Genomic DNA, 27,617 nt, shown 5'->3' with positions numbered 1-27,617 from the left:
CAGGCCAGATATGATCCGTGGGCCTTGAGTTTGACACCCCTACTATAATCCATCAAAATGATGAGCCTCAAGGGTATTGTGTGGGAATTAAGATGAAAGGACATTCAGTTTAGTATTGGACCAGGGAGTAAAAATTTTGAGAAGGGGCAGTCAAGAGAAGACAGTCTAAGTTGCAAAAAGGAATTACCGGCTTTCATGAGACAGTTTACATGTACATAAAATGGCACCAAGAATGACTTTATGGAGGCAGAATGTCACCGCCTCACCATTCCCTTCTAATATTCTCCAGTCATTAACCTGAATTCTATTAAACTAATAAGGGTCATTAGTGCTTCTGGCCCTCCTGTGAGGGAGAAGAGAATGGAATTACTTTGTGTTGCAAAATAGACAGGCAGGAATGTGGACTCTTAAAGAAGACTCCAACACAAAATTCTCAAGATGCCAGCACTGTAATGTTTAGTCTTCCAAAATGCAGCCAGTTTCTCAGTAAGCAGCTGTGCTAAAATGGCAGCTTTCATGCCTCTTTTAATTTACTCTGATGAATAATTTTATTCATTAGTAAAAGGGGGTGGGGAAGTAGAAACAAAGCATCTTTACATAGCCATAATGCTGTTACAATTGACACCAGGTTGCTTACAGACAACACTGTACACAACCTGGAGAGTTGTTAGTGAAAAATCAGTCATCCATGAATCCATTTTTGATCTTTTTTAAAAAATAAAAAAGATAATCTCTTCTAGAAATGCAAGTGCAACATCTCCTTATACAAAGGAGGTTTTCCAATCAAGTTTAATATAGGAAACTAAGAAAAAGAATATTAGATACATATTTTCGTGGCTATATCTATGCTGCAGAAATATCTGTTTTGGGAAGCTAGGCTAACTTCTAGTATCTATTTGAGTGGTTAAGATCTTCCTATTTAGAGAAGCATACTTTTTTTTGCTTACTTTTCCTGGAAAAAAACTTTTTTGCTGATTTTTTGCTTTATGTTTGAAAGATTTAACATTATATTATTTTTATAAATAAATAAGCTACTTCTGACTCTATTAAAACATGAATAATAAAGTGTATATTTCCATGATGGACATTATCCCTTCAAATTTGGAAAGATTCAATAGATGGGGAAGAAATGGAAGTAGTGACAGATTTTATTTTCCTGGATTCCAAGATTACAGCAGATGGGGACTGCAGCTAAGAAATTAAAAGATGCTTGCTCCTGGGGAGGAAAGCTTTGGCAAATCTGAACAGCATACTAAAAAGCAGAGAACCAACAAAAATGCACATAGGCAAGGGTATGATTTTCCCAGTCACAATGTATGGCTGTGAAAGTTGGACCATAAGGAAGGCTGAGCGCCAAAGAATTGAGGCCTTTGAACTATGGTGCTGAAGAAGACTCCTGCAAGCCCTTTGGACTGCAAGGTGATCAAACCAGTCAGTCCTAAAGGAGATCAACCCTGACTGCTCTTTAGAAGGCCAGATCCTGAAAATGAAACTCAAACATCTTGGCCACCTAATGAGAAGGAAAGACTCACTGGAGAAGAACCTAATGCTGGGAAAGATTGAGGACAAAAGAAGAAGGGTACAACAGATGATGAGGTGACTGGATGGAGTCACTGAAGCAGTAGGCATAAGCTTAAATGGACTCCAGTAGATGGTAGAGGACAGGAAGGCCTGGAGGAACGTTGTCCATGGGGAGTGATCTGGCCCACTGAGCCAGACACAACTTTGCAACTAACAACAACAAAATTTTCCTGCCTCATTCATTACACAATTTGTAACCTGGACCCTTCAGATATGTAAACTATAATCCACATCATCTTTGCCAATATGGTTAATTTTAAGGAATGTTGTTGATTGGGCACATAGCTTACAAATCTGGTGCACCAACTTTGGGGAAGGTTTTTAACAAAGTAAGCACAAACTTCTCTACTGCAAAATATTTTTTTTAAGTTTAAAATTTCTTGCCAGAGATGTTTGAAAGTATAGATTTCTCTGTTATTAAGAAATTGTTTAGTCAATTATTTTACAGGATCAATCAAAATGGACTCAAATGTTGATACACCAATGCATAGAGTATGAGGAATAAAAAGGGTGAATTAGAAATAATAAAGTAAATGAGGGCAGATACGATATTGTTGCCATTACAGAAACTTGGTGGGATGAAACCCAAAAATGGAACATACAGCTAGAAGAATTTAAATTATTTAAAAGAAATAGACCAAATAAAAGAGGAGGTGGAGTTGCACTATATATAAGAAATAACTACGTCTCTACAGAAATAGAGCACACCAATGATGAGAACTATCTTGAATGCATTTGGGTCAATATTAAAGGTTGGGGGGGGGATGACATTGCCATACGTCTATACTACAGACCATCCAACCAAGCAGAGGAAGTAGATGAACTTTTTGCTAGTCAGCTAACTAAGGTATGTAGGAAGCACACCACAATAGTAATGGGGGATTTTAACTACCCTGACATCAACTGGGAAACAAACTCTGCATCAAGTGGAAGATCCAACAGATTCCTAACAAACCTAACAGACAACTTTGTTTCCCAAAAAGTATAGAAGGGAACAAAGGGATCAGCCATATTGGACTTAATTCTCACTAACAGAGAGGAAATGATAGAAAGTGTTGAAGCCACAGGAACCCTGGGGGCAAGTGACCATGCAATATTGGAATTCAACATTATGCAAATGCAAGTAGTAGAACAAAGTCAAACTAGAGTCTTGGACTTTAAGAGAGCCAATTTCAATAAACTTAGAGAGAGCTTGGGAAGAATTCCATGGATGAGAATCCTTAAGGGGAAAATAACTCAAGAAGCTTGGGAAATTTAGAAAAATGAGATTACAAAAGCCCAGTCTAGCACAATACCAATGAAGATGAAAAATAACAGCTCCCAAAAGAAACCAGCATGGCTGCATAAAGAACTCTCTGACAAACTGAAAGACAAAAAAGATAAGTATAAAAAGTGGAAAAAGGGGGACATAACTAAGACAGAATATCAGCAAATAGCCCGAGCCTATAAAGATGAAGTGAGGAAAGCTAAAGCTCACAATGAAGAAAGGCTTGCCATGAAGTAAAAAATAAAAAAAAAGCTTCTTCCAACATGTTAAAAACAAGAAAAAGGTTAAGGAAACAATTGTCCGTTGCTGGGAGAAAGTGACAAGAAGGTGATAAGCAACAGGGAGAAAGCAGAACTATTTAACTCATGTTTTGCATCTGTCTTTACAGAAAGGGATAAAACAGTCCAACCTATCAAAAACAGCACCACAAAAATCAGATTAGGAACACAGTTGAAATAGGGAAGAAAATGGTAAGTGATTTGAAGTTGTCTAGGGTAGACGAGTTCAAATCACCAGGACTGGATGGATGACACCCCAGAGTTCTGAAGGACCTGGAAGATGAGATCTCAGAACCACTGAACTACATCTTTCAGAGATCCTGGAGTACCGGGGAACTGCCAGAGGACTGGAAAAGAGCTGATGTAAATATGAGCCATCTTCAAAAAAGGAAAAAAAATAGATCCAGGAAACTACAGACCTATCAGCCTGATCTCAATACCAGGAAAGATTCTGGAAAAAATAATCAAGCAACGAATTAGCAAACACCTAGAAGTAAACAAAGTAATAGCCAAAAGCCAACATGGGTTTGTCAAAAATAGATCATGCCAGACTAATCTTATTGCATTTTTTGACAAAGTGACAAAATTAGTGGATCAGATGTAATTTACTTGGACTTCAGTAAGGCATTTGATAAGGTAGACCATAACCTACTACTAGATAAAGTAGAAGAATGTGGGTTAGACAGCATCACCACCAGTTGAATTAATAACTAGCTAACCAACCGCACTCAACATGTAGTCCTCAATGGAACTGCATCTACAAGTATGCAATGGAGTACCTAAGGCTCTGTTTTAGGCCCAGGGCTCTTCAACATCTTCATCAATGATTTGGATGAGGAATAAATGGGGAACTCATCAAGTTTGCAGATGACACAAAGCTGACAGGAACAGCCAACACTCCAGAAGACAGGCTTAAGATACAGAAGGATCTTGACAAACTTGAACATTGGGCACTATCTAATAAAATGAAATTCAATGGTGAAAAGAGTAAGGTTCTATATTTAGGCAAGAAAAACGAATTGCACAGGTACAATATAGGTGGTACCTTGCTCAATAGTAGTAACTGTGAGAGAGATCTTGGAGTCCTAGTGGACAACCATTTAAATATGAGCCAGCAATGTGCAGCAGCTGCCAAAACAGCCAACACAGTTCTAGTCTACATAAACAGAGGGATAGAATCAAGATCACATGAAGTGTTAATACCACTTTATAATGCCTTGTAAGGCCACACTTGGAATACTGCATTCAGTTTTGGTCGCCACGATGTAAAAAAGATGTAGAGACTCTAGAAAGAGTGCAGAGAAGAGCAACAAAGATGATTAGGTGACTGGAGACTAAAATATATGAAGAATGGTTGCAGGAATTGGGTATCCCTAGTTTAATGAAAGAAGGACTAGGGGAGACATGATAGCAGTGTTCCAATATCTCAGGGGTTGCCACAAAGAAGAGGGAGTCAAACTATTCTCCAAGGCACCTGAGGGCATAACAAGAAGCAATGGGTGGAAACTGATCAAGGAGAGAAGCAACTTAGAACTGAGGATAAATTTCCTGACAGTTAGAACAATTAATCAGTGGAACAGCTTGCCTCCAGAAGTTGTGAATGTCCCAACACTGGAAGTCTTTAAGAAGATGTTGGATAGCCACTTGTCTAAAACAGTATAGGGTTTCCTGCCTAGGCATGGGATTGGATTAGAAGACCTCCAAGGTCCCTTCCAACTCTGCTATTTTATTGTATTGTATTACATTAGTGTGATTGTGTGAACTCTTGATACTTATAAGGGAGAAAACATTTATTTTATATGACCCAAAGTTGTTAATACTTTGATATTTGGAGAGGGGGGGGTGAGTGTCTGAGGGAAAATAATAAATTAATTAAAATAAGGTTAAATAATGATAGAGAATGTTCTGCAAAAACTATGACTGTTGGGCAAAGAATGAAAACAATGATCTATAAATCTGGAGAAATGTGCACCAAAAGTTTCTGTGAACTGAAAAGATAAATTCTCCAGTTTGATCAACCAAATCTTATTTGCAAGAATCTGATTGAAACTGACTAGTCAAGAAATTGACTCATTCATCCTCCATAAACAGATTATATGGGTTGCTCTCATACCTCTGAATTATTACACAACTATTCTGATTGTAAGCAAACTGCATCCAGTTGCTGGGATGCGTAAGTGGAAGGCTGCTATTCCTCTGACATCTGGTGGGCCAATTGAAAACAGCTTCAGTAAGCTTTTGGTTTGACCTATCCAAGCTGTTATCATTTGCATTTATTGGCTGTTTACTGTCTAAAATACTCTTTCCCATTCTATTCTCCATTAATGTCCAAGCGCACCATATTGTATCTATAAGAAGTGTAGTCTCATTCACTTCCAAAGTCTTGTAGCATTTGTCCACTATCAGTTTCCAACTGGTACGTGACATTGAGTTGAAACTCAAACCATCAGATTTCAAAGCTACAATTTAATCATAAATGAATACATTTTTCTTTCTTTTCTTTTTGACAGTTTAAAGTGAAAAGTGAGAGGTATCGTTGTTTGCTCTTTGTGCACACATAACCTTTTATTTTGCCCATTATTGTATCAGACTTTTCAGACAATACCAGAAACTTGCAAAAACCTAATTCCTGGAAATGGTAGCAGAGTAACTCAACACATCATAGGAAAAGACCTCTCTGTTCTAACACTTTCAACACTCCATTTCCAACTACAGATGATTAAATAGAAGAGATAATGCTCAGCCATCACACTATTTTACTTCAAGTTATTTATTACAATGCAAACTCCTTGTCTTATGTGGAAAATGCTGAATAAGTTTTAGATTTAGAAGTGGTGAACTTTTCTTTTAAGAAATAATGAGAAAAAATGAACATCAAGAGTCAGATCCCTGGGACATTCTTCTCAACATTCTGTACTTACAGTTTAAAAAAAACTTATGAACATTCTTGTAAATAGTTATCGTAAATTTCAACGCAGCCTGTATAAACAAATTCCAGTGGATTGTGCTCAGTGACGCAGAGCAAAAGACTAGTGTTTTCTCTGGGAAGACTTTATTTCATTTTTACCACACTTTTAGTTCAAAATTGAATTGCTTAACTAGGAAATCACTGTAGAGAGGTGAGCATTAGGGGGCCTGTAAACACTTAGCCTTAGAGGAAGTCATATCATGCCACTATATTGTCACTAATGTTTTACTTGAAGTGTTAAATTGCTGCATGGCTTAGATTCTTTTTTTTTTTTGTTTTTTTTAAGTATAAACAAGGTTGGGCATGTGAGCCCTAAGAATTTGGTTTTTTTTTAAAAATAAATAATCCATACATCACATTAGTCCAATTGACAAGTCTATCCCAGACCTCAGGGGAGGAACTAATAAACATTTAGTTACTTAGCTATTGTTTTCCGAAAACAATTTGACTTCCTTTGCGATAACCCTGAATTCCTTCATTAAAAATAGAGAGCCTGAGAGCCAGAGGAAGTGCTTGACTGGAGCCAAGTCACTGCTTACAATAAAGTTTTTTTGGGACCACATTTATATCCCGATTCATGGCGATGACTCTATAGGAGGCTGACAGCTGCTGGGGCATGTCATACATCACACAGAAGCTGGAAGACCCTCCACTGTGCTTCTTTTAGATTTTTTGGGATCCTTCAGCCAGCCGGCTGATCCCAGGACAAGGCGGCTTGGAGCTCCAGCAACCACCTAAACTGTGTTTATCTCACATCAGACAAAAATCCGTACTGGATATAATAGAAAAGGTACAGTCCTGCAAACTCTAAAGAGATCTGAAAGCTAATGGATTAGTAATTTTATTATTAGCATTTTTTTAAAAATGTTGGTGATCATGGTTTTCTCCTGTCTGGTCAAAATATATAAATTATGTATATAATATATAATATATTTTTAAATTTAATATATTTAAAATACATTAAAACTGTATTTATATATGTGTCCATGATTCCATTTCATTCTACAGTGTCATACATTTAAACCAAGAATTAGCAGATATTGTTGAATACAAATATGCATTTCTATAGTTTTGAAAGATGACATTGCTACATGATTCTTGGCAAATAATACATTATTGAAAATGTATGTTCTGCAAAATAATCTGATAAATTAGATGTCATTGCAGTCTTGCAGTTGGGGGTGGGGGAAGTCTTCCAGATGGGGGGCTCCTAGCCCTACCAATCCAAAAACGTTTCCTCTGATTTTTTTGTAGATTTTTTAAAAATACATATAGAATTAATTATGGGAAACATAATTAATGACAATGCAAGTTCCCCTAAAGTATGATAATAACTGGAGTGCCTGGGTGATGAATGCATTTTCTGGAAGGAATCCATGTCCTAGGGTAGCAAGTGGGATTTATACTCAAATAACTGTGCACAGGACACTGCCTATACTAGACGAATATTCATGAGATTTGGCATAATAAAAAGACTGAGGATTAGTGAGGAAGGGTAGCTCTAAATAATTAATTTCTGTTCAAAGATATTATAAAAACAGTTGACAGCATATTTAGAAATATGTTTTCTTTTATTGAAGTATCTTGACATTTTATTATTTAAATCCTTAATTTTGGGTCATAACACAAATAGATCATCTGAATTGTTTCAAGATCTCTTGAACTATTACTTGGGAGTTTCTGTCTGTTTTTCTGTTCTGTGCAAAGTAACTGACTAGTGAATGTAGAATGAAAATAGAATAAAGAATAAAGATCTGGATTTTAACACCCAGAAGTAATTTTAATATCAAGCAAGGCTTCTTTCATCTCCTTTAGAGTTCAAAACCTTAATTACCAAATATTTATAATACTATAACACACATTATAGCCAGTGGTTTTAACAGGATATGTATGTGTGTATGTGCAATGTGCTTAGACCACAAATCTATTAACAAGTCAGAACACTAAATACTCAAGGGATAGAGATAGGGCTGTTAGGATTGATTAGGTTACAATTTTTGTAGAAATGTGACCTGCAGCACTTGTTTAACAAATTTGATAGTTGATTAGTGGGAACAACCATCACTTGATAGTGAAAAGCACAGAACAGAAATCAAAGCTGATGAATATATTCCTAAATTGGTATAGTATTAAGAAATGATTTTTTTTCTAGTTTTGGATGCTACCCGAAGTCCATTGAAGCTGGGCAGCCAACAAATGTAAATAAATAAATATGTCAAATCAGTTCTATTTTGAATGTTGATTCAGTTTTGAAATCAAGATTCATAAGTTTGTGAAATGCAAATTTCCCACTCTCCCCTTATAGTTCAAATGATTGAAAGAACAATGAAATTATGGTATGGGTTTTTTCCCACCAATCCATCAGTGGAGCAGTGAAATACAAGCAAGCAGCTGCTATACCGAGCAGAGATTGGACAAAAGATATCTAAAGTTCCTTCCATTGCATAATTATTTGACCACTGATGTTCTTTGCCTATGTGGATGGAAAACCGCATTGTCACAAAGACCCTCCCATAGAAAAGAAACTAAATAGCATTTGCTTTCTCACCTTCTGAGGGAGAGGCAAAGAAACAGGGGAACCCACAAATTGGCCATTGCCATTCTGGTTATCCCAAAGGTTCTTTTTCAACTGGATTTTGTTTTTCCTTGAAAACGTTTGACTCCTCATTCAACAAGTTTCTTCAGTTCTTGAATGAGAAGCGAAACATCTCAGGGAAAAACAAAGTCCCCCCCCCCCAAAAAAAAGCACCTTTGGGACAGCAATGACCTGGATGACTGAGAATCTCCATAGACATTTGCCATACCTGTTGTTCTGACAGAACACCTGACCAGGTTCACCTTGAAAGCTTGCAATATGGACGTAGTCTTGTTTAACCAACTTCATATTATGTCGCTGCAAAGGCAATTGAAAACGCTTGCATGAAAGACAAGCAACTCAGTGCTGCATTGCAAAATTGCCCTCATTCTCAGTTATATAGCAGTTCACATTTTGTCTCTTTTTCAGATTTTGGCACAATTGACCAATAAATAGGATACATTATCAGGGACCATTCCCATTAAAATAAGGAACATATTTTCTACCAACTTGTATTGAATCATACTGCATATTTATTGTAAATAATAAAAAATAGTTAAGATGCCAGGAAAGGCAATCTAGGTATAGTGGATAGAATATCCCCACTTACAGGGTGTCCTTGGCCCATTCTTATCTCTCAGTCTGATAGAGTTGAACGGCTGTCACAAGGGACAAACAGCTGGGGATAACCATGTATATAGGCTTGGATTTGGGGGAAAGGTGTAACCAATGAATACATTTGTAAGATTATTTTTTTAATTGATAAATTGTAGGCTCTTTTAGACAGTCTCTCAAGTGGTGAGAATGTAGCTTCTGGATATCGAAATCTTGCATGGACTGTCTTGAAGAGCAACATGATCATTTTTGTAAGATTTAACAATATACAGATTGAGAAAATCAATTGTCCTGCACTGGATCTGCACAGAAAAAGAACAACTACCCACCTCCCAATTTTGCTGAGTTTCCTATCTTCCTATTCAGCCAAAAACACAGTCTGAATACAAAGGCTTTGGCCTTTTTCTCACATTTCATTTCTAATTGGCTCAAGAAAAAGTGTGATGTGATCTATTTTCCTTAGGTCATTTTACCAATAATCTCTTATATCAAGTTGTGTCTGGCAATAATGTCACTGAACAATGGAATCTATTAACTGGTTCTGTGAATTCCTTACCATCTCCTTCCTTTAAGACTTCCACATTAGCTCTAAATTTCGCTTTGCATGAACTTGTGCCATTAAAGGGATATTCCTATTTATATTTACATCAGGTTTAAAAGCCTATTTGTTAACTTTGTTTTTTGTCAAAGCTTCAGAGGTGTTTTTTTAATTAGAATATTTTTTTTTTAAAAATCATTTTTTAAATCAATATTCATTCAATATATTAATTAATGTATATTAATCCTCCTCTCCTTTGTTTTCCCCTTTGCCCATTATTAGCATTATGCATTCTTTCCTGTGTTCACATCTTACTATGCCTTGCTTTTCTGATTAACCTATCCACTGTAGATCCCGAGTAAGCCACCTACACCTTTTAAAACTGTTGGGCCTTGGCCTCAATGTTGTCTGCAAGAATCAGGTCCTGAATTGGCATAATCTCCATTATCAGCTTCCAATTAGGCTCCTAAATGGGAAAAGGTCTCCCTGACTACCAGTGCCATTTGCTGCTCTAACAGGAGCTGTGAATACAGGATCTCTCCAAAATTATAGATCAGTAATGGCAAACCTTTTTTGGTTTGCATGCCAAGTGGTGGGAACGCAGGGGGGTCGTGCGCAGGCGTGCCACACCCATAATGCAATGCACAACCCCAGTGCAAATGTGCACATGACCAGCACTCTCCCTCATTTTTTGCATGCTTTTTTTTCCCTCCCCAGGCTCCGGAGGCTTCCCTGAAGCCTCCGGAGTGCAAAAATCCAGCCCTATGGGCAAACCAGAAGTTCGGGAATGGCCTTTGGTTTGCTTGTAGGGCGGTTTTAGCCCTCCGGGGCCTTCAGGGGCCTTCCGGAGGCTCCGGAGGATGAAAAAAAAGACTCCATTAGCAAACCAGAAATCACTTCCAGTCTGTCCGTAGGGCCATTTTTAGTTCTCCGGAGCCTTCAGGGACCTTCAGGAGGTTTCCTTGAAGTCTCTGGAGGATGAAAAAGACCCTACAAGGAAACCAGAAGTCACCTCCAGTTTGTCCATAGGACGTTTTTTAGTCCTCTGGAGTCTTCAGGGACCTTCAGGAGGCTTCCACCTGAAGGCTCCGGAGGGCTAAAAACTGGCCCCTGAAGGCTCCGGGGGCTTTATAGGAGCCTGGGGTGGGCGAAAAATGGCCTAAAAAAAAGCTGAAGTCAGCTGGCCATCATGCGCATGCATGCTGGCCATCTGAAAGGGCAACGCCTCGCGTGCCCTGACAAATGGCTCCGCGTGCCATAGGTTTGCCATCCCGGTTATAGACTTTGCTCCTTTAGGAAGACTGCAACTCTCTTCACCTTCAAAGTTGAAGCCAATGTTGAGCCAGAATGATCACTGAAATGCAATAATTTCATCTCAAGGGATTTAGTCTAAGCTTGTTTAGGCTCAAATCCCTTACAGCCTCAAAGAACCAAGATAGGGTTGAATGATAACTCTAGTCTTAATAATGTTACTTCAGTCAACTTGATGGATTATCTTCCCCAGCGGCTTCATGTAACTTCCTTACATAACATCAATATTACAATGTGTAGGTTCATTACATAACATAGGGGAGAGGAGCAAAAACTTTGGAACCCACTGAAGCAAACATTAAAATGATTAATCTTTCTCATGCATACGAACTGTGAATTTAGAAATAATATACTATCATTAAGCCACAATTCTCATATCAATTGATTATATTGAATGACACCTTCCATTTAGATCATAATACAGATAACTTAATATAAGGATAACTGGGAATGTATCCATGTAATGCCCACGTATGAATCTTTACTCAAAAGAGCCATAAAATCCATTTCCTCTGGAACCCTCTAGAGTTGACATGGAACCATCTTTTCCTCCAAAAAGCAAGATTGGCAACTGACTGATAGTTGTCAGAAATAGATGGAGTCAGAGGTGATCTCTTTAGAAAAGGCATACTATACCACCTCCCACTTTAAAGGCAGCCTGCACTAACCCTCCCTCAAAGAAGCTTGGTTCCACTCCCAAATCCAGTCAATTATGACTGCCCAGACATACAAACAAGCTTACAAAGACCATTTATCAAGTCCATCAGTAACATAGTTCATGCCTCAGAGAGTTCTTCTGCTTCTTCGGTGTTCACAAGGTCTGAAGAATCCCATGTGATCTTAAAGGACCTTGCTGAGGTATCTGGTGAAATATGTACTTTTCACATTCACTCAAGTGCTGGTAACAATCTCCTGAAAGCATTTGCAAACTTGAGTTGGTGAGGATAAGCAAAAGCATGCTATGTTGAATTTCAGGGGATTTGAAATATATTGAAATTATACAAATCTTGGTGCGATAAGAAACAGTGGTGCCTTATTCATTCTTGTTAAGCTGGTTGCTTTGCTAGCAAAGTCCACAAACTTCTGATTCTATTTTTTAACTGTCCAGCAATGCAGTATAATTTATGCCTATCTATCTCTGCCCCTAAGAAACACATCTTTAATAAACGAGGGACTTGCTGAATAAAGGATTGTCCTTTCATTGGTTGAGTTTTTTAAGAAATAACTAGGGCAACCTATTTCTGCCCCGCCCATTAAGACCAACATTCTTTTTCTTTATGAGTGGTGAAAACTTTTTTTCATAAAGCTGCAACTGCAAAGGGATTCACACTGTTCCTCAGTTACAAAGAACACTTGACAAGTTGTACTTGCTCTCCTGACAACCAAAAAAAGCACAACTGAAAACCTTCAAAACAGCAGTATTTATGTAGGAACACTGCAAAAGTAGATCATGAAGGAAGAAAGAAACCTATAAATTATTTGATTTTGCCAAAAAAAGTGTCTAGGAAAGGGGTGAGCAAAACACATGATGGAGAAGTAAATACACACATAAAGAGAGAAGACAGTAAATGTCTAACAAGCTGCAGATGGAGAAAAAAATGAATTTTGAACACAAACTCCCAAGGCTCCATGCTGGGTAAAAAGAACCAGCTAATTTCAAGAAGAAAGAAGTTAGGTAAGTAAAAATGTTCTTTGAAAATCATTACAAACAGAATTCTGGATTGCAATGAAGTGGTAAAAATTAGTCACTTCTATCTTGAGAATGAAAGCTGTATTTCTAAAATGCAATTAAGAGGATAGCTTTTTAGAGTATATGAATTTGACATTTTTATATTACACTCAGAATATTTTAAAGGGACATTAGCAACCATGAATAATCTAGCGATATAACGGGTTCCCTTTCATTGTGTACATTTAAGATTATATCAGAATGACTGGAGGAACCCACTTTCTAAATTGGGAAGCAACTTTGAGGCAATTCAAAAATGAGCAAGAGCAGTGCTGTAACTTAATATGTTTTAACTTCATTTTTCATTTCTATGTTTCCTTTGTTAGTCAATGCTAATCCTCTTAATATTTTCAGAATTGTACTTCAGAACATTGGGGGACACAACAAGCCGTGAAGTTTGAATATATTCTCTTATTGATATTTTGTAACCACAGTAATATACAATTGATCTACCCTTTGCAGTTGTAGAATTTTATTGGGGGGGGGGATCTTCCTTTATTACAAGGAGAGTTTTATAGAATTTTGTTTTTAGCTTCTTGCATAATCCTGAAACAGTGCAGTTCTTTATATTTTTGCTCAAGAGATTTGATAGGACTACAGCTTTCTGCCTCCTGATTTGAGGCTTACTTCTATTTAATAATGTAGAGAGGTATACTCTTAAATAGTCTATTTCCATACTGATTTATCCCCCACACATTTAATTTAGAAATAGCAGTAAGGATAGCAATAAGCACATTCTCCTGTGATTTGGAAGCACAACAGTTTATTAACTGCAAGCTAGAGATAAGTGTTATCCTATAGAACTAATACAACAATTTCTTATTGTATTCTTATATCATCAGATTTATAGTAAAATGTACATAGAAAATGAAGATTTTCTATTAATACATGCACATCACTGGTCTGTGATATGGTTTAAAATATTATTTTCTCTTGGCATTTCTAGAGTACTAGAGTTTGCTTCATCAGAAGCAGAGGTTCCACTGAATTAATATTGCCTGCAATTCATTTCAAAAAGCAAACCAAAATAATCCAAATGACAAATACCAAATAAAATTTTGAGTTGCTTCAAATGAGATTATTTAAAAAATTATAAAAATGCAAATTTGGAATTTCCAGGACATCTTGGTTGTTTTAAATATCACATTATCTACATAATCTAGAAAGAAGAGGGAATTGAAGAAGGTGTGGCTTAATTTCATGAAATAGTGAGGATTCTCTAGCATCTTCTCTAGTATCAAGGCTTCTCTGACTACTAGACTGTGTTGAAGTCTTAATCAGTCAAAAATTTATTAACAGATAAAGATTCTGCTCAGCATCAAATACAGCCCCATATAATTGGAGAGCGGTGGGGGGACCAGGGCATTGTTCTGGGTGGGTTTTTCTTTTCAATTTCCAAGATTAGCCCCAGCTTCAGAGACTACACCTGGTTAGCCAGTTGCTGCCAGCATATATGAATTCTTCTGAAAATATTTTTAAATATAGCATTTACCCTAGCACTCATTGAAATATATACAGTATGAAACAATGATTGAAAAATGTGATAACCTCTTAGGTAATACATAAGGAAGTATAAAAGACATTAACTAATTAGACAAACTTATTTCTCACAGCTTTTATCTAAATTTTGTTGTGAGAAGTTCAGGATGATGAGATCAAGTTTCACTTGGGATTATGCCAAGTACAAATATTGCATTCTTTTTATTTCCTCTTATTCTGCCCTTGAAATGCTAAAGCTAGAAGGATCAGAAACATGACATAATGTGCTCTTATTTTCTTTCTCTATTGACTTGAGGGCAGATTTCACACATCCATCTCCACTGTCCTTGTCTTCTTTGTCACATGGCACTAAAAGAAATAGAAACAATGACAGTTTATACATCCTAAAGAAGAATAAATTGTGCTTTCATTCCTTGGTAAAGTAGCAAATGAATTATTCTTTTATATTAACATAACCAGTACATTTGCTAACCTCCTTAAGAAAGAAAGTTGGGAACAAAGTGTTTCTGCAGAATGTGTAAGTTGAAGATCATGTTGCTCTGACATTTAACAGCAAATTAAATAATAAAAACTGTTAGGAAGTTTAATAACCTAGCAAAGTTGCCATTGAATTTAAATATGGAATTATTGTTACATACAATGAAGATATACCTGTCCAGGTATGTAATATACCAGAGGTGGGAAAGAAGTATACTTTGCATGGATTTCTTGATCTCTAGTTGTTTAATGGAGTGATCATAATTTTTATTTATATGTAGTTGGTTATACATAATTAATGTTGCCACTGCTCCAGAACACATGCACAATTTCTACTCATAAGGCTTCCTCAAGCATCAACTGCACTACCCCTAACCCCTTCCCTAGCCTTCCTCAATGCTTCCAATTCCCAATGTTACCTCCATAAATCAAAGCATATCTGGTATAAATTTGGGGCCATTGAATCTAGAGATGAATTAGAGTAACTTCCAAAAATATTGTTCTCATCACTCTTTTGCAAATTCACATTTAAGAGTGGACAGAAAGAGACTGACATTTTTCTTCCTTAGTTCTTAGATGTATCCTCAATCCTTTACACAATAATGCAAGAAAAAAGCTATTACAAATGTGGATATATTTGACATTTGACAGTTTGTGCACCAACTGAGGCCCAGTATTTCCTGTTCTCTGGAGATTGTTAAATGGTTTCTTCTGGACTAGAACCCACTTTATTTTATGCATGAGATATTATTCCCAGTTGGTCAGAGGAAAGAGAGAAAAATGAAGGATATGATATTATAGACCACAATGTTTATGGAAGTTGGTAATAAAATCAAGGAAGAATGTGAAAAAGTAAGAGATAAAGGGATCCTAAAAGGTAGAGTTAGGAATGCAGGTTATTATTAGAGATACAAAGAGAGTGGGGACTTTCTTACTGCTCTGGAAAAATCTAGTTTAAGTTGCAGTTACTGTTTATCTTAAGCTGTGAGTTGTTTCTTTAATTAACCAAACAGTATCATATGAAAGACAGAAGACATGCACTCTGTGACACTTTTCTGCAAAGCTTAAACATATAAGCACGTCATACAAGTATTTCTTCTGAGGCTAAAGATTACGTTGTAATTTTGCTATTTGCTACCTTTTAATTATCCTCCCTCTTTAAAATGTATTCTTAAAAGAGCAAAAGTCCCTTTTGCTGGCTGCAAACTAGTAAAACTTGGAGAAATTGAGAGACATCAGCTGTAACCTTTTTTTTCCCAACTGCCTTAAAACTATGTCAGTATGTCCTAATCTCTCTAGGTTGATCAAAATTATTTGGCTGTCCTCGCATACCCAACACCTCCCAATTTAGTACCAGCCCTATGATTTTCACGCTTAGTCATATACTGGTTAACTTGACACTGAAGTCACTGATAACGAACGAGCAAAACTAGATCTAACACCCATCTGGGCAGCAGCCTTCTGTACACTCACACCCAAGGTCATTATCTCCACTTAGCATTATCCTTTGGTTAGAGTCTGAAGCTAGTCTCTCAAGTATTCAGCAGCATGCATTGGAACTTCAGTGTCGGGATTTATTTAAAGCTACAAATGCTTGAAATAAATCTGGAAACAGAACATCTGTCAAGCATTCTAATTCCAGTGCAGCTGAAAAATCAGTCAATTAAAAGCAATAAACTGTGTTTCTCTGGATGGATGTGTGTAGTGCTATCAAGCAAATGATGTTCTATAGTTATTGTATTTTTTTGAAGAAGCAGTGATGGCAGAAGCAATGGAAAAGGGGGGCGGGGTAAGAGAAGACTGCAACATCTAACCCCTTAAATAAAAGACAAACGGTATAATAAAGACTCCTTTGGAAACACTAACTCATGTTTTCCTATTCATCTTGTCACCTTTAACTAAGAAAGACAAATCTATTAATGAATCAGAGATGGGTAGCTCGAAAAGGTGTCATGACTGACAGTACTAAGAATCCCCTTGAGTCTTTCTTCACTAGAGTTTCATAGTGAAAGCCAGCCCTTCCTATAGTTGAGAGTTTCTCAACCTTTGCAAGATGAGAGGACTTTGATTCCCAGAATTCCCCAGCCACGTTGCCAAGGTTGAGAAACCTTGCTAAAGTGAGAGAAATAAGCCCACCACTGTTTTAACTTCCCATACTATCTAGGTATGTTGTGGCCACTAGAGAAGACAGTTGGGATGATGGTGCATATGGGATAGCTTAGAGCAGTGTTTATCAGAATGGCTGACTTGGGAATTCTTGGAGTTACAGTCTACACATCTTAACGTTGCCAGGTGAGAAACACTGCCTAAAGCTTGGGAATATGAACAAATAAGGTTAAAATCAAAGGTTATATTACCCCCTGAAGATATTTGAACCTATTTTCTATGCTACACTGATTTAAGTTAAAAACATTGCAAACAATAATGTGCTACCCTTATTGTCTTTATGATAATCTGCATTTTAAGGTGAAATTTTCATGCCTTTAATGTCTTTTAAAGCCACTTACAAAGGCTTTACTGCTTTGCACAATATGTCATTCAGATGTGAAGGACTTCACTCTAATTATCAGTGGATGGCTAATGGCCATCTATAAGAGAATAGAATCCTATATATCTGGAGATCATTAAGTTAGGGAAGACATTTCCATGCCCTACACATTGTTCACCTAATTTCCTTTTTTCTCTTTTGCCCTCAGACGCCAGTCTCCCAATTGAATAACATGGGTGATTGGAGCTTCCTAGGAGAATTCCTTGAAGAAGTCCATAAACATTCAACAGTAGTGGGAAAAGTCTGGTTGACTGTCCTTTTTATCTTCCGGATGCTTGTCCTGGGCACAGCTGCAGAATCTTCCTGGGGAGATGAACAGTCTGATTTCAAATGCGACACCCAGCAACCCGGTTGTGAGAATGGTTGCTATGACAAAGCTTTCCCAATATCCCACATCAGGTATTGGGTCCTTCAGATTATCTTTGTCTCCACACCATCCCTGCTATACATGGGTCACGCAATGCATACTGTCCGTATGGAGGAGAAGAGGAACTTAAGGAGGCCAAGGAAGGAGCAAAGACAATCCAGAACAAGGTGGACTCTTTTTCCCAGCAGATTACCCAGCACCAGAGAAGATAGAACTGTCCTGCTGGGATGAACCAAGGGAGAATAATTCTTCAGGCACTTTGCTGAATACCTATGTCTGCAGATTTTAATCCGTACCACATGGAGATTGCTTTCATTGTTGGGCATATATGCTCTATGGAATCTTTCTGGAGACCCTCTATATCTGTCACCGGCAGCCCTGTCCTAATCCAGTCAACTGTTATAATCTCTCGGCCAACAGAAAAGAACTCTTTATCGTTTTCATGCTTGTGGTAGCAGCCTTCTCTCTCTTCTTAAGGCCTGGCTGAACTGTATCACTTAGGATGGAAGAAAGCTAAGCACACCTTATCTCAGAAAATCAGCCCTACACCAGCAATTGGCAAATGGAGGGAGACACTCAAGTGAAGACAGATGAAAGCTGCACCCCTCCTCCAGATTTAATCAGTGTTTAGCCAAACCCTACTGGGAAATATCTCAGCCCCTTTAGTAACAAAATGGCCTCTGAGCAAAACACGGTCAACTTTGCAACAGAGAGGGTTCACATCCAGATGATTCAGGTGGAGAAGCCCCCCTTTATCCAACTAAACTACATGCAACATCCAGAAGCCAGTGTAAACTCTGCACTGAATCTGACACCAAATGGGATACTTTCAGAACAAACGCAGACTCAGCAAAACTAGCCACACAAGCAGTAAGGCAAGGTCTGACGACTTGTCAGTGTGAGGTACTTCTAGTGGAGCTAAAAGAACGGAAGAAGCTGTTATGGCAAATGGCTGCAGTTAAATTTTCGAAGTCTAAACAGTGGATCAATTATCTTATTAATTCATGTTTAGCTGGCATATTCCAAAATGTCTTTTGCATGTCCTGAATCCATTACTTTTCCAAAATAAAAACTGTTTCATTTCAAAACAACAAAGTAACTAGCAGTTACATGGTGTTATTATACTTCAAGTGATTATCTCATAACCCAGCACTATTAAGACAGTATAATCTTCGCAACTTCTCCAAGAACCTTGGAAATTATAGTTTGGGAACAATGCTGAGTTGTGTCTGTTCCAAGCCCTTATACAGACAGAATTACAATTCTCAAGAATCCTTGTTTGGATAAAGGAAAGGAGTAAATTATAATTCTGAAGAAAAACTCAGGGCATTTCCATAATCCTCTGTGGGATTGGCTCCAGGCGGAATGGATTCATGCTGTGATCTCTTTTTTGTGAATTGAGTCAGGTTATTTCTGACTCTTCTCAGGTGTATTTAAAACTTTTGAATTTTTTTTTCTTTTAGATCACAGAGGTTCTGCAGACTTTCTGGGCAGTCTGTTTTCTCACTTGTGATAATTTTTGTCTTAACCTTCCTCTCAGTTTCTGGACTCGTTTTAACTATTATTACCAAACTTCACAGAAGTTCAACCTTCACTGACCTTGACTCTTATCTATCCATTATTCACAATATGTCTTCCCCTCATCAAATACCAGCCACCACGGTCCTTTTGCAAGCATGGATACAGTTATTGGGAAAAGTCAGAACAAATTTTACAAGAGATGGGGCATTTAAATACAAAATGGAACCAGTGGCAGATAGTCTCTCGAGCAACATCAGATGTTTTGCTACTTTCTTTTTCGTTTGGTTGAACTTTTCCTGCTTCAGCTTCCCACCATTGCTGTTTATTTCAGATTGTTTTGCCAGCACATAAACCATATTCTTAAAAAAAATGGATAACGGACAAACCAATTTCTGAGATTTCACCTTTGTGTGGAGGAGGTGAGGGGATTCCATTAGTCAACAGCGATAGCATTTCAGGGGATGGGAGCACTTGAATTACATTTGATATTCTCATTTTGATAAACTAGAGGATGAGCATTGAAAATGGTTCCTCCATTTTCTGAGTTTCAAAGACAACCGATGTGAAGGACGATAGATCAGATTGAAAAGGCTTTGGGAGGGATTGGGAGAGGATCGTGTGGGAACGTTACTGAGGGAATTTGCAAACTAAATTGTGGCGAGTATCCACATTGCTTAAAATAATTGGACCATTTGGAACACCTTTTTTTTTCTTCAAAACTATATAGAAAATCATGCTAGTACCAAGTAAAATGCAATTAATTCTACTTGAATTTTTGATGTATTGTCTATAATAAATCTGAATACTGTATGGCTTATAGTGTTAAAAACATGCACCACCTCAGGAGGATAGCAATTAAAATACTTTGTTACTTCAACAAAAATATTGATATAAAAAGTTTTTACTGAAATTAATATTCCTGTATGAACATGAATTAATACTCTGTGGAACACTAAGAATTTGTGGCTTTTAAATATGATATTCTCTATCCATTTTAAGTTACTGCTGCTGGGAACAGAGTCACTAGGCCAAAATGCATCACGGAACAAAAAAGATCACAGAGGCAGACAAATCTTACCACATCCAAACATAATGTTTCTCTTTAGCTATTTTTTTTCAGTATGAGGGACTCATAGGAAGAGAACTGTTAATTATGCCCGTAACATCCACTGGAAATTGAAATTTTGAGAAAAATTCTTTAGTTTCAGGTGTGGACTATTTTCTCTCAACTAAAAGGTGTAAGCCTACTCTGAAGACTTACGGCAGGTTTTTTTAGCTAATAGCCAGAAATAGCTATTAATTTTCAGCAGTTGGTGATGGAATTTTATGGGCATGATCCTGTTGAGGTGAGAGAATGCAAAAAGGGGGCTGTATCCAGTGGTGGGGTAGCAGGCGGTATGCCCCAGTACGAGTACCATTCCAGTACCAGAGGGCCCACCTGCCTGCCATCAACCTTACCTGTCTTTAAACTCTTCAGTGAGCCTGCGCGCACACACAGCACGTACAGCACCTGCGCGATGCTCCGCCAAGCAACTGGAGTGTCATGGAGGTGTCACTGGATGGTAAGATGCATGTGCGTGCTGTGCGCATGTGCACACACGCTGCATGCGTTCATGTGGAGGATGCCGGCCCCATGCAACTGTACGGTTTGCAACAGGATCTTGGAAACCATCACTGGCTGGATCGCTTTAAGAAGTTAAAGATCAAAGTCAGTTCTGTTTGTTGCTGCATAATTGCTTGGTGAAATAGATAAGCAGGAGACATGGTGGAAGGAAATGAGAACTGGGGTAGCACCAGGAGGCATTGTCAGGCAATTAAGGAAGTCAAGAAATATTTAACCAACCAAAACAAAGATAGTGTTCAGGAGTTGGGAAGTGACTGAAAGATAAAACCATTTTTATAGCATCTCTAGAACCAATCTAAATCAGTGTTTTCAACCGTGTCAACTTGAAGATGTCTGGACTTCAACTCCGAGAATTCTGGCTGGGGAATTCTCGGAGTTGAAGTCCAGACATCTTCAAGTTGACAAGGTTGAGAAACACTGATCTAAATTCTTGCAACATCTACAGGAAATACAGTCCTCATTATAATAGTAGTGTTTCTGCAGCTTTGGAGGGTGGAAACACTTGCTCCTAGCCTTCAAACATTTATGGTAACTTCAAGCTGCAAAGGGGCTAGAAATATTTGAATTTATTTACAGGAACCAAAGTTCTGTTCCTCCTCCTAAAATTTTCTAAGAACATTTGAGTTACTATTACTTATTAAACCACTCACAAACAACTATTTTGACTGGGATTATTTTTTACTATGGGATATTAAGTCAAATACGGTTGCTACATTTTCCTATAACAAGCCTATGAACTCTGTAATTTAGAGTAAATGTTCCACCCAATATCTCACAACTAAAGTGTAATTTGTTCATTTGAACCAGAATAGTTTAAGCAGCAAACGGATAGAGAACTAAGTGAAGGAAATTCGTTTGATTTTCCAGTTGTTGCAATGTGTTCTACTTCATTTCTGAAATATTTGTTTTTACACAGTATCATATATGATGTACAAATGATTTGAAGAGATAGGAAATTAATGCTCTGCTGTTTTCAAGGCAATTAGGTGTTTTCTCCTGTTTCTGGGAAGGAAACTAAGGGCACTGGGAGTATGTTTTTGTGTTAAAGGACTTGATAGAAAACTGTAAAAGTTTGTCTTTAAGCTACCTTTCTTTGTGGTCTACTTTCCTCTGTAATGTAATCCAAGATGGGAGCATGCATATTATCTTTGGATAATGTACCTGGCTTGTTATGTTTTAATAAAGTTTGGGTTAAAACTTGTCTATTCACATTTCTCTTCTTAAATGGAGAGTAACATTTTGCCTAGGGCCGTGATGGCAAAACTATGGCATATGTGCCATAAGTGGCACATGGAGCCCCCTCTGCAAGCACATGAGCTGTCGCTCAGCTCAATTCCACCACGCTTGTGTGAGCGTGTCCTGCCAGCCAGCTGATTTTTTGGGTCTCTACCGTACATGTATGGGGTGTATGCGGGAGATGCGTCACATGCGTGGGGGGGTCGTGCCACCGATGCACGGGGAATGGAGGGAGTGGGAGACGCTTTTGGTCCCAGGACCTTCAGGGAGGCCTGCTAGACTCAAAACAGGCAACAGGGGGGGAGGTGCTCCCCGCAGCCCATTTTTGGTCCCAGGCAGCTTCAGTGAGGCCTGCTAGGCCAAAAACAGGGCAAGGGGATTCATGTGTGAATCTGCAGGGGGGCAGGGGAATGTGCAGGGGGTCACATGCACATGCGCAGGGAGACGGAGCACAGGGGGTGTCACACACGCATTGCATATGGGTGTTGGGCATGTGCATGTGTGCTCTCACACACGGGGGTGCCATTACTGGCCTAGGTGGTTGCCCTCTTTGAGTCCCTGTCAACCCAAAAGCTGACCTTCAAATTCCATCGCAAATTCAAACAGCTTCCTCATTGGAATGAGGAAAGCCTACAATTTAGCTGCATTTGTTTTTGTTACAACAAACTCAACAAAGACTCCCAGTTTCTGTCTCCAGGCACATTAAGACAAATTTAGCAAGGTCTGTTTTTACAACCAGGATCCAAATCACCAGGTCTCTTTTTCTTTCAGAAACAACATTTTCATTTTTAAAAAAGGAATTTTTTTGCCAGTTTCCAGCATTCGTTGACAATGTCCCCAAAAAACTGTCCATTTGGAAAATGGGTTTTGCACTTACAATCATTGTATTCACTTACCAATCAGGATTTAGTTAATAACTACCACAAACGTCATAACATCAGGTCTGATCATGTGGGTTGCCTCAACTTATGAGCATGTCTTACAACTAGAAATCCAGTCTCAACTGTGGTTGTAAATCAAGGACAGTGATAAGCATACCTCACTAGGACCACTCCACACTATTCACAAGTTGCATTAGTTGCTGGTACGGATACAATTCAAGGTGCTGGTGATCACACAAAGTTCTACATAACAAAGGGTCAAGGCAATTAAGGGACTGTATAGTTCCCATCCAGAGGTGGGTTTCAAAAAATTTTACAACCTATGTGGACATGACTATTTTGTGGGCATGGCATGGAAGGGTCATGAGACCAGGTGAGAGCGGCTTGGTGGTCATGTCAATGGGTAGGAGTGGTTTGGTGGTCATGTGACTGGGTGGGCATGGCCAATTTTGTCAATTAAGCAGTCCATTAAACAATGCACAGCAGTCCCCTTTTCTTTTATTAATATTTTTTTTGCTCTCGGTTTTTTTTCCCCCACTAGGGGGAGAGGTTGGCAATGCCTGGGGTTTTTGGGGAATTTCTCCTCTGTGTTAGAGCCACCAAAATAACCAAATGATATAACGTCTCCTGCTGGAGCAGGGGGTATGGACTAGATGACCTCCGAGGTCCCTTCCAGCCCTGGATTGCTGTGCTGTTTCAAAGCATCCTCTGAAGCTGCGTCTGGTGCCAGGTTTGTGGTCCGTCCTTCCTTTCTTTTTTCTCTCCCTCCCTCCCTCTATCCATCCATTGATCCATCCATATCCCATTCACTTTCCCTTCCCTCTTTCTCCCTTCCCTCCCAGGGCACATGCAGCCTCATAACCTGCAGCAACCTACACAGTAAAGGCAATTAAGAACTTCTCACACACGTGAGAAGTTTTTCTTTACTGTGCAAAGCTTGCTCCAAGGCTGCAGGTGCACAGTGAGGGGGGGGGAACTGCTGCCCGTCCGCCCCCTCCCAAAGCAACTTTGCAGATTTTTAAGCCGCAAGATCCAGAGCTGCCAGTCTCCGGTAAAATGCATATCTCGTGGCCAGTTCACCCCATCCCCTGTCCCACCTGCCACCCCCACCCCACTGTGAGCGTCTCTCAGCTGCTGTGTACGGGAAAATGCTTGCACAGAAAAGAAAAACTTCCAAGAATGCAAAAAGATGTTAATTGCCTCGCACTCACAAGAAATTTTATTTACTGTGCAAAATTTCACCCCTCACCCCAAGGCCTCCTGCCTGCTTGCCCAGTGCTCACTAAGCCATCCCCTCCAATCCCCCGGCTGGATGCAGTCATTCGCCGGCAACTGGAAAGCGAGGTCGTCCACCACCTGTTTCCCAGCGCTCATTCAGAGACCTCCTAGCTCCTACTCACCCAGACCCCCCCCCAACATCCCCCCACCTGGGCGCAGCCACTCACCGGTTCTTTTTTCTTCTGGTTCCATCACTGGAGGCTTTTTAAAAGGAGAACTTTCAGTGGCCAGCTGGCAAAGAAAGCTCTCAGCCATGACCTGCACTGCTGTGGATCCCATCAGCTGGGCGGGCAAAGGAAGTGGGTGGGCGAGGCAAGCATGGTGGAGATGGGTGAGAGAAAGAGAGAGAGAGCGGTGACTGGGTGGGTGGGGGGAGCGAGCGGGTCCAGGCCAGGGGACCGTCTAGTATGGGAGCGTGTCTAGGCCATTGGCGCTACCGGTCCACTAACATACGACCAATTTCTACTATCTATTTGACCGGTCTGGACCAGCAGGAACCCACCTCTGTTCCCATTCTACCTGGAAAAAATGGCAGGAGTTTGTATCCTGTTACATTTCTCAATTAAACAAAATTATCTATTGGACCCATCTATTTGCAATGACATTTATCCACTAGAACAGGGGTGTCAAACTTCTGGCCTGCAGGTCAGATGTGTCACACACTGGCCACTCCCATATCAGTTAATGAAGGGGGGAAAGATGCAATAAATTTGTGATGCCGCCGTGGTGATACAAGTTTTGACACCCCTGCTCTAGAATGTAGTTGCCACCCTGATGGCATTCCAGAAGACCTTGAAAAACATAGCTGTTCTCCTAAGTCTTGGGGGAAGAGTGGCTATCAGTGGTGGGATTCAAAAAGGTTTACTACCAGTTCTGTGGGCATGACTTGGTGGGCATGGCTTGGTGGGGTGTCAAGGGAAGGATACTGTAAAATCTCCATTCCCCACCCCACTCCAGAGGAAGGTTACTGCAAAATCCACATTCCCTCCCAATCAGCTGGAACTCAGGAGGCACAGAATAGATGGGGATGGGGCCAGTCAGAGGTGGTATTTACCAGTTCTCCAAACTACTCAAATTTCCATTACCAGTTCCCCAGAAACTGATCAGAACCTGCTGAATATCCCATCTGGAGTTATGGTCCCCCTGTTTAGATGCATTTCTGGTATATAGAGGGCATTGTGCAATTATATTTTGTAATCTATCATTTTATTTTACATTGTGAGCTGCCCAATGTCCCTTTGAAGTCCAGTGATGTCTAAATAATGAAATAAATCATGTTTAAACATGGAAAGCAGAAAACATCCTACTCGGTCCTTGAGGAGCCCTTCAAATGTTCAGAGTTATACAACAAAAAAAATACACAGACATAAAATCTCATTTTGCAAGAACATTAGTTAAGAATATTTGTTAAGTGTCAGCAACAGAGAGTCATAGAATCCCCCAAACTGCATAATAAACACCTAAGTAATTCGTGTTATCTATCCATGCATGTATATTTCCTGCAAAGTTCCAAAGTAATGTGGAGAACCACCTTACTCTATCCCAGGGTTTCTTAACTACAACAACTTTAAAATGTTACATGCTACCTGGGAAATTCACATCTAAAAGTTGCTGAAATTGGCAAATACTACTCTATGCTACATAGGGATCCTATCCTACCTTTCTCTGCCTTTGGGGAAAATTAATACTGTTAATTATAGAATGTGATTGGAAAGATTCAAATTCAATCCCCTAACCATGAATTGATTAGGTAATCCTGGACCAGTCAATTTTTCTCGGCTTCACCTACATTATAGGGCTGTACAAAGATGATAAGGGAGGTATGGAGACAAATATGCATACTAATCAACACTCCTTGGAAGAAGCATAGGAAAATATAACATGTAACAAAAATATAATGCAGATTGTGATAATAATGGTATGGGAACAGGAAGGAATTGTGTCCATTTTTGTTGTACTGTGTGATTTTGCTGTGGCTATTCCTGTATTCCTTACATCATGGAATGTTATCACAGTCAGAACAATTTGCAGCCCGGGTGCTAAAGCTGTTTATGATCAGCTGTTGAGATTCAAATACCATTGCTGAGTTTCAGCTACATCAGCAAGAAATTCAGAAACAAGCTGTCCCCCCCCCTCTTGAATTAGAGGTTATATTGAAGTTCTATAAACAGAACTCCTGGTACATTTTTCTTTCTTCAAATAAAGGTTTGGGGGCAGAGAATGCAGTGTATAAATCACCACATAAATCAAATCACCATATAAATCAAATATGTTGCACAAAAACATTTATTTATCATTATTGTAAACCATTTTTAAACAATTGCAAATTTGAATGTGGAGAGCAACTGAAAGTAATTTACAATCAATTAAATTAGGGAACTTTAATTGTTATCTTCCCCTACAGCAATTCCATATTCCTCAAGTGATTAGTAGTCAGAGATGAGGCAACAAAGTAATGAAAAAGAAACTGCTGAAACTTGAACCTGGAAAATCATGAATCCTTTAAAAAATATCTGATAATGTATCTATATCATCTTCATCAAGAGGAAGCACTTGTTGACTAAAAAATACAATGGACTGAGCAGAAGTGGTAATCACTTACCTTACCTAGTGGTTCGCAAATATGAGCATGCCTTGTCTGCGCATGCACTCCGCTTTCTGCCCATGGGCTTTGCCCTAAAAAAGAGGCCTAAATGGGATGCCGTAGAACCGGGGTGGGTAGGCAGGGCCATTTTAATGCACCATGTATTAAAATTTATACATGCATATGCCACCTTTTTCTGCAAGCTGAAATGGCAAATATCAGGATTTCCCCAAAACGTATTTCAGCAAATTCTATATGACGGATGAGTTAAAGAGAATAACTGATTAAATACTACCTCACAAGTTCCATGGCTGAACAAAGATTTAAACTTGGATTTCTCCATCCACGTGCAGTTCCTCAGCTGCTAAAAGCAGGACCAGCTACCTCTTAATAAATGCTTATAAACAGAGATTCAGGATTAACATGTTAATTCTATCACAGTGTTGTGATTGGAAGACCAAGCAAAAATTTGTGGAACACAGTAGTAAATTACAATGCTATAATGGGTATGTTAATTTCAATGACACCACAAACTTTTTGTTTTTCTGCAGAATTACTATAACAAAGATCACTGTCTATAGAGTGTAGAACTGAAAAGTCTTTGCAATTTATATCTATCACCAGTTCTTGAAAGTGATCAGTTGAAACCTAGTAATCTTGTCAGGGAGCACAATCGAACAATATATTTTGAGATAGAGAATGGCCCATAAGGATCACAATCTGATAGTGGAGAGGGAAA

At 38.8% G+C, this 27,617-nt stretch overlaps 1 protein-coding gene across 1 annotated transcript; it reads left to right on the top strand.

The window, feature by feature from the left end:
* The first annotated feature begins 6,661 nt into the window (after nt 1–6,661).
* Nucleotides 6,662–20,840, top strand: GJA5 (gap junction protein alpha 5). Its single transcript, XM_032220480.1, is given in 7 exon segments — nt 6,662–6,884; nt 17,536–17,875; nt 17,878–17,940; nt 17,943–18,229; nt 18,231–18,282; nt 18,285–18,574; nt 18,576–20,840. Coding segments are annotated over 6 exon segments (1,089 nt in total). The 5' UTR covers nt 6,662–6,884; nt 17,536–17,559; the 3' UTR covers nt 18,657–20,840.
* The last annotated feature ends 6,777 nt before the right edge of the window (nt 20,841–27,617 follow it).

Source organism: Thamnophis elegans, chromosome 6 (genome assembly GCF_009769535.1).
Source record: "Thamnophis elegans isolate rThaEle1 chromosome 6, rThaEle1.pri, whole genome shotgun sequence".
NCBI lineage: Eukaryota > Metazoa > Chordata > Lepidosauria > Squamata > Colubridae > Thamnophis > Thamnophis elegans.
This window is presented reverse-complemented; position numbering and strand designations above follow the sequence as displayed.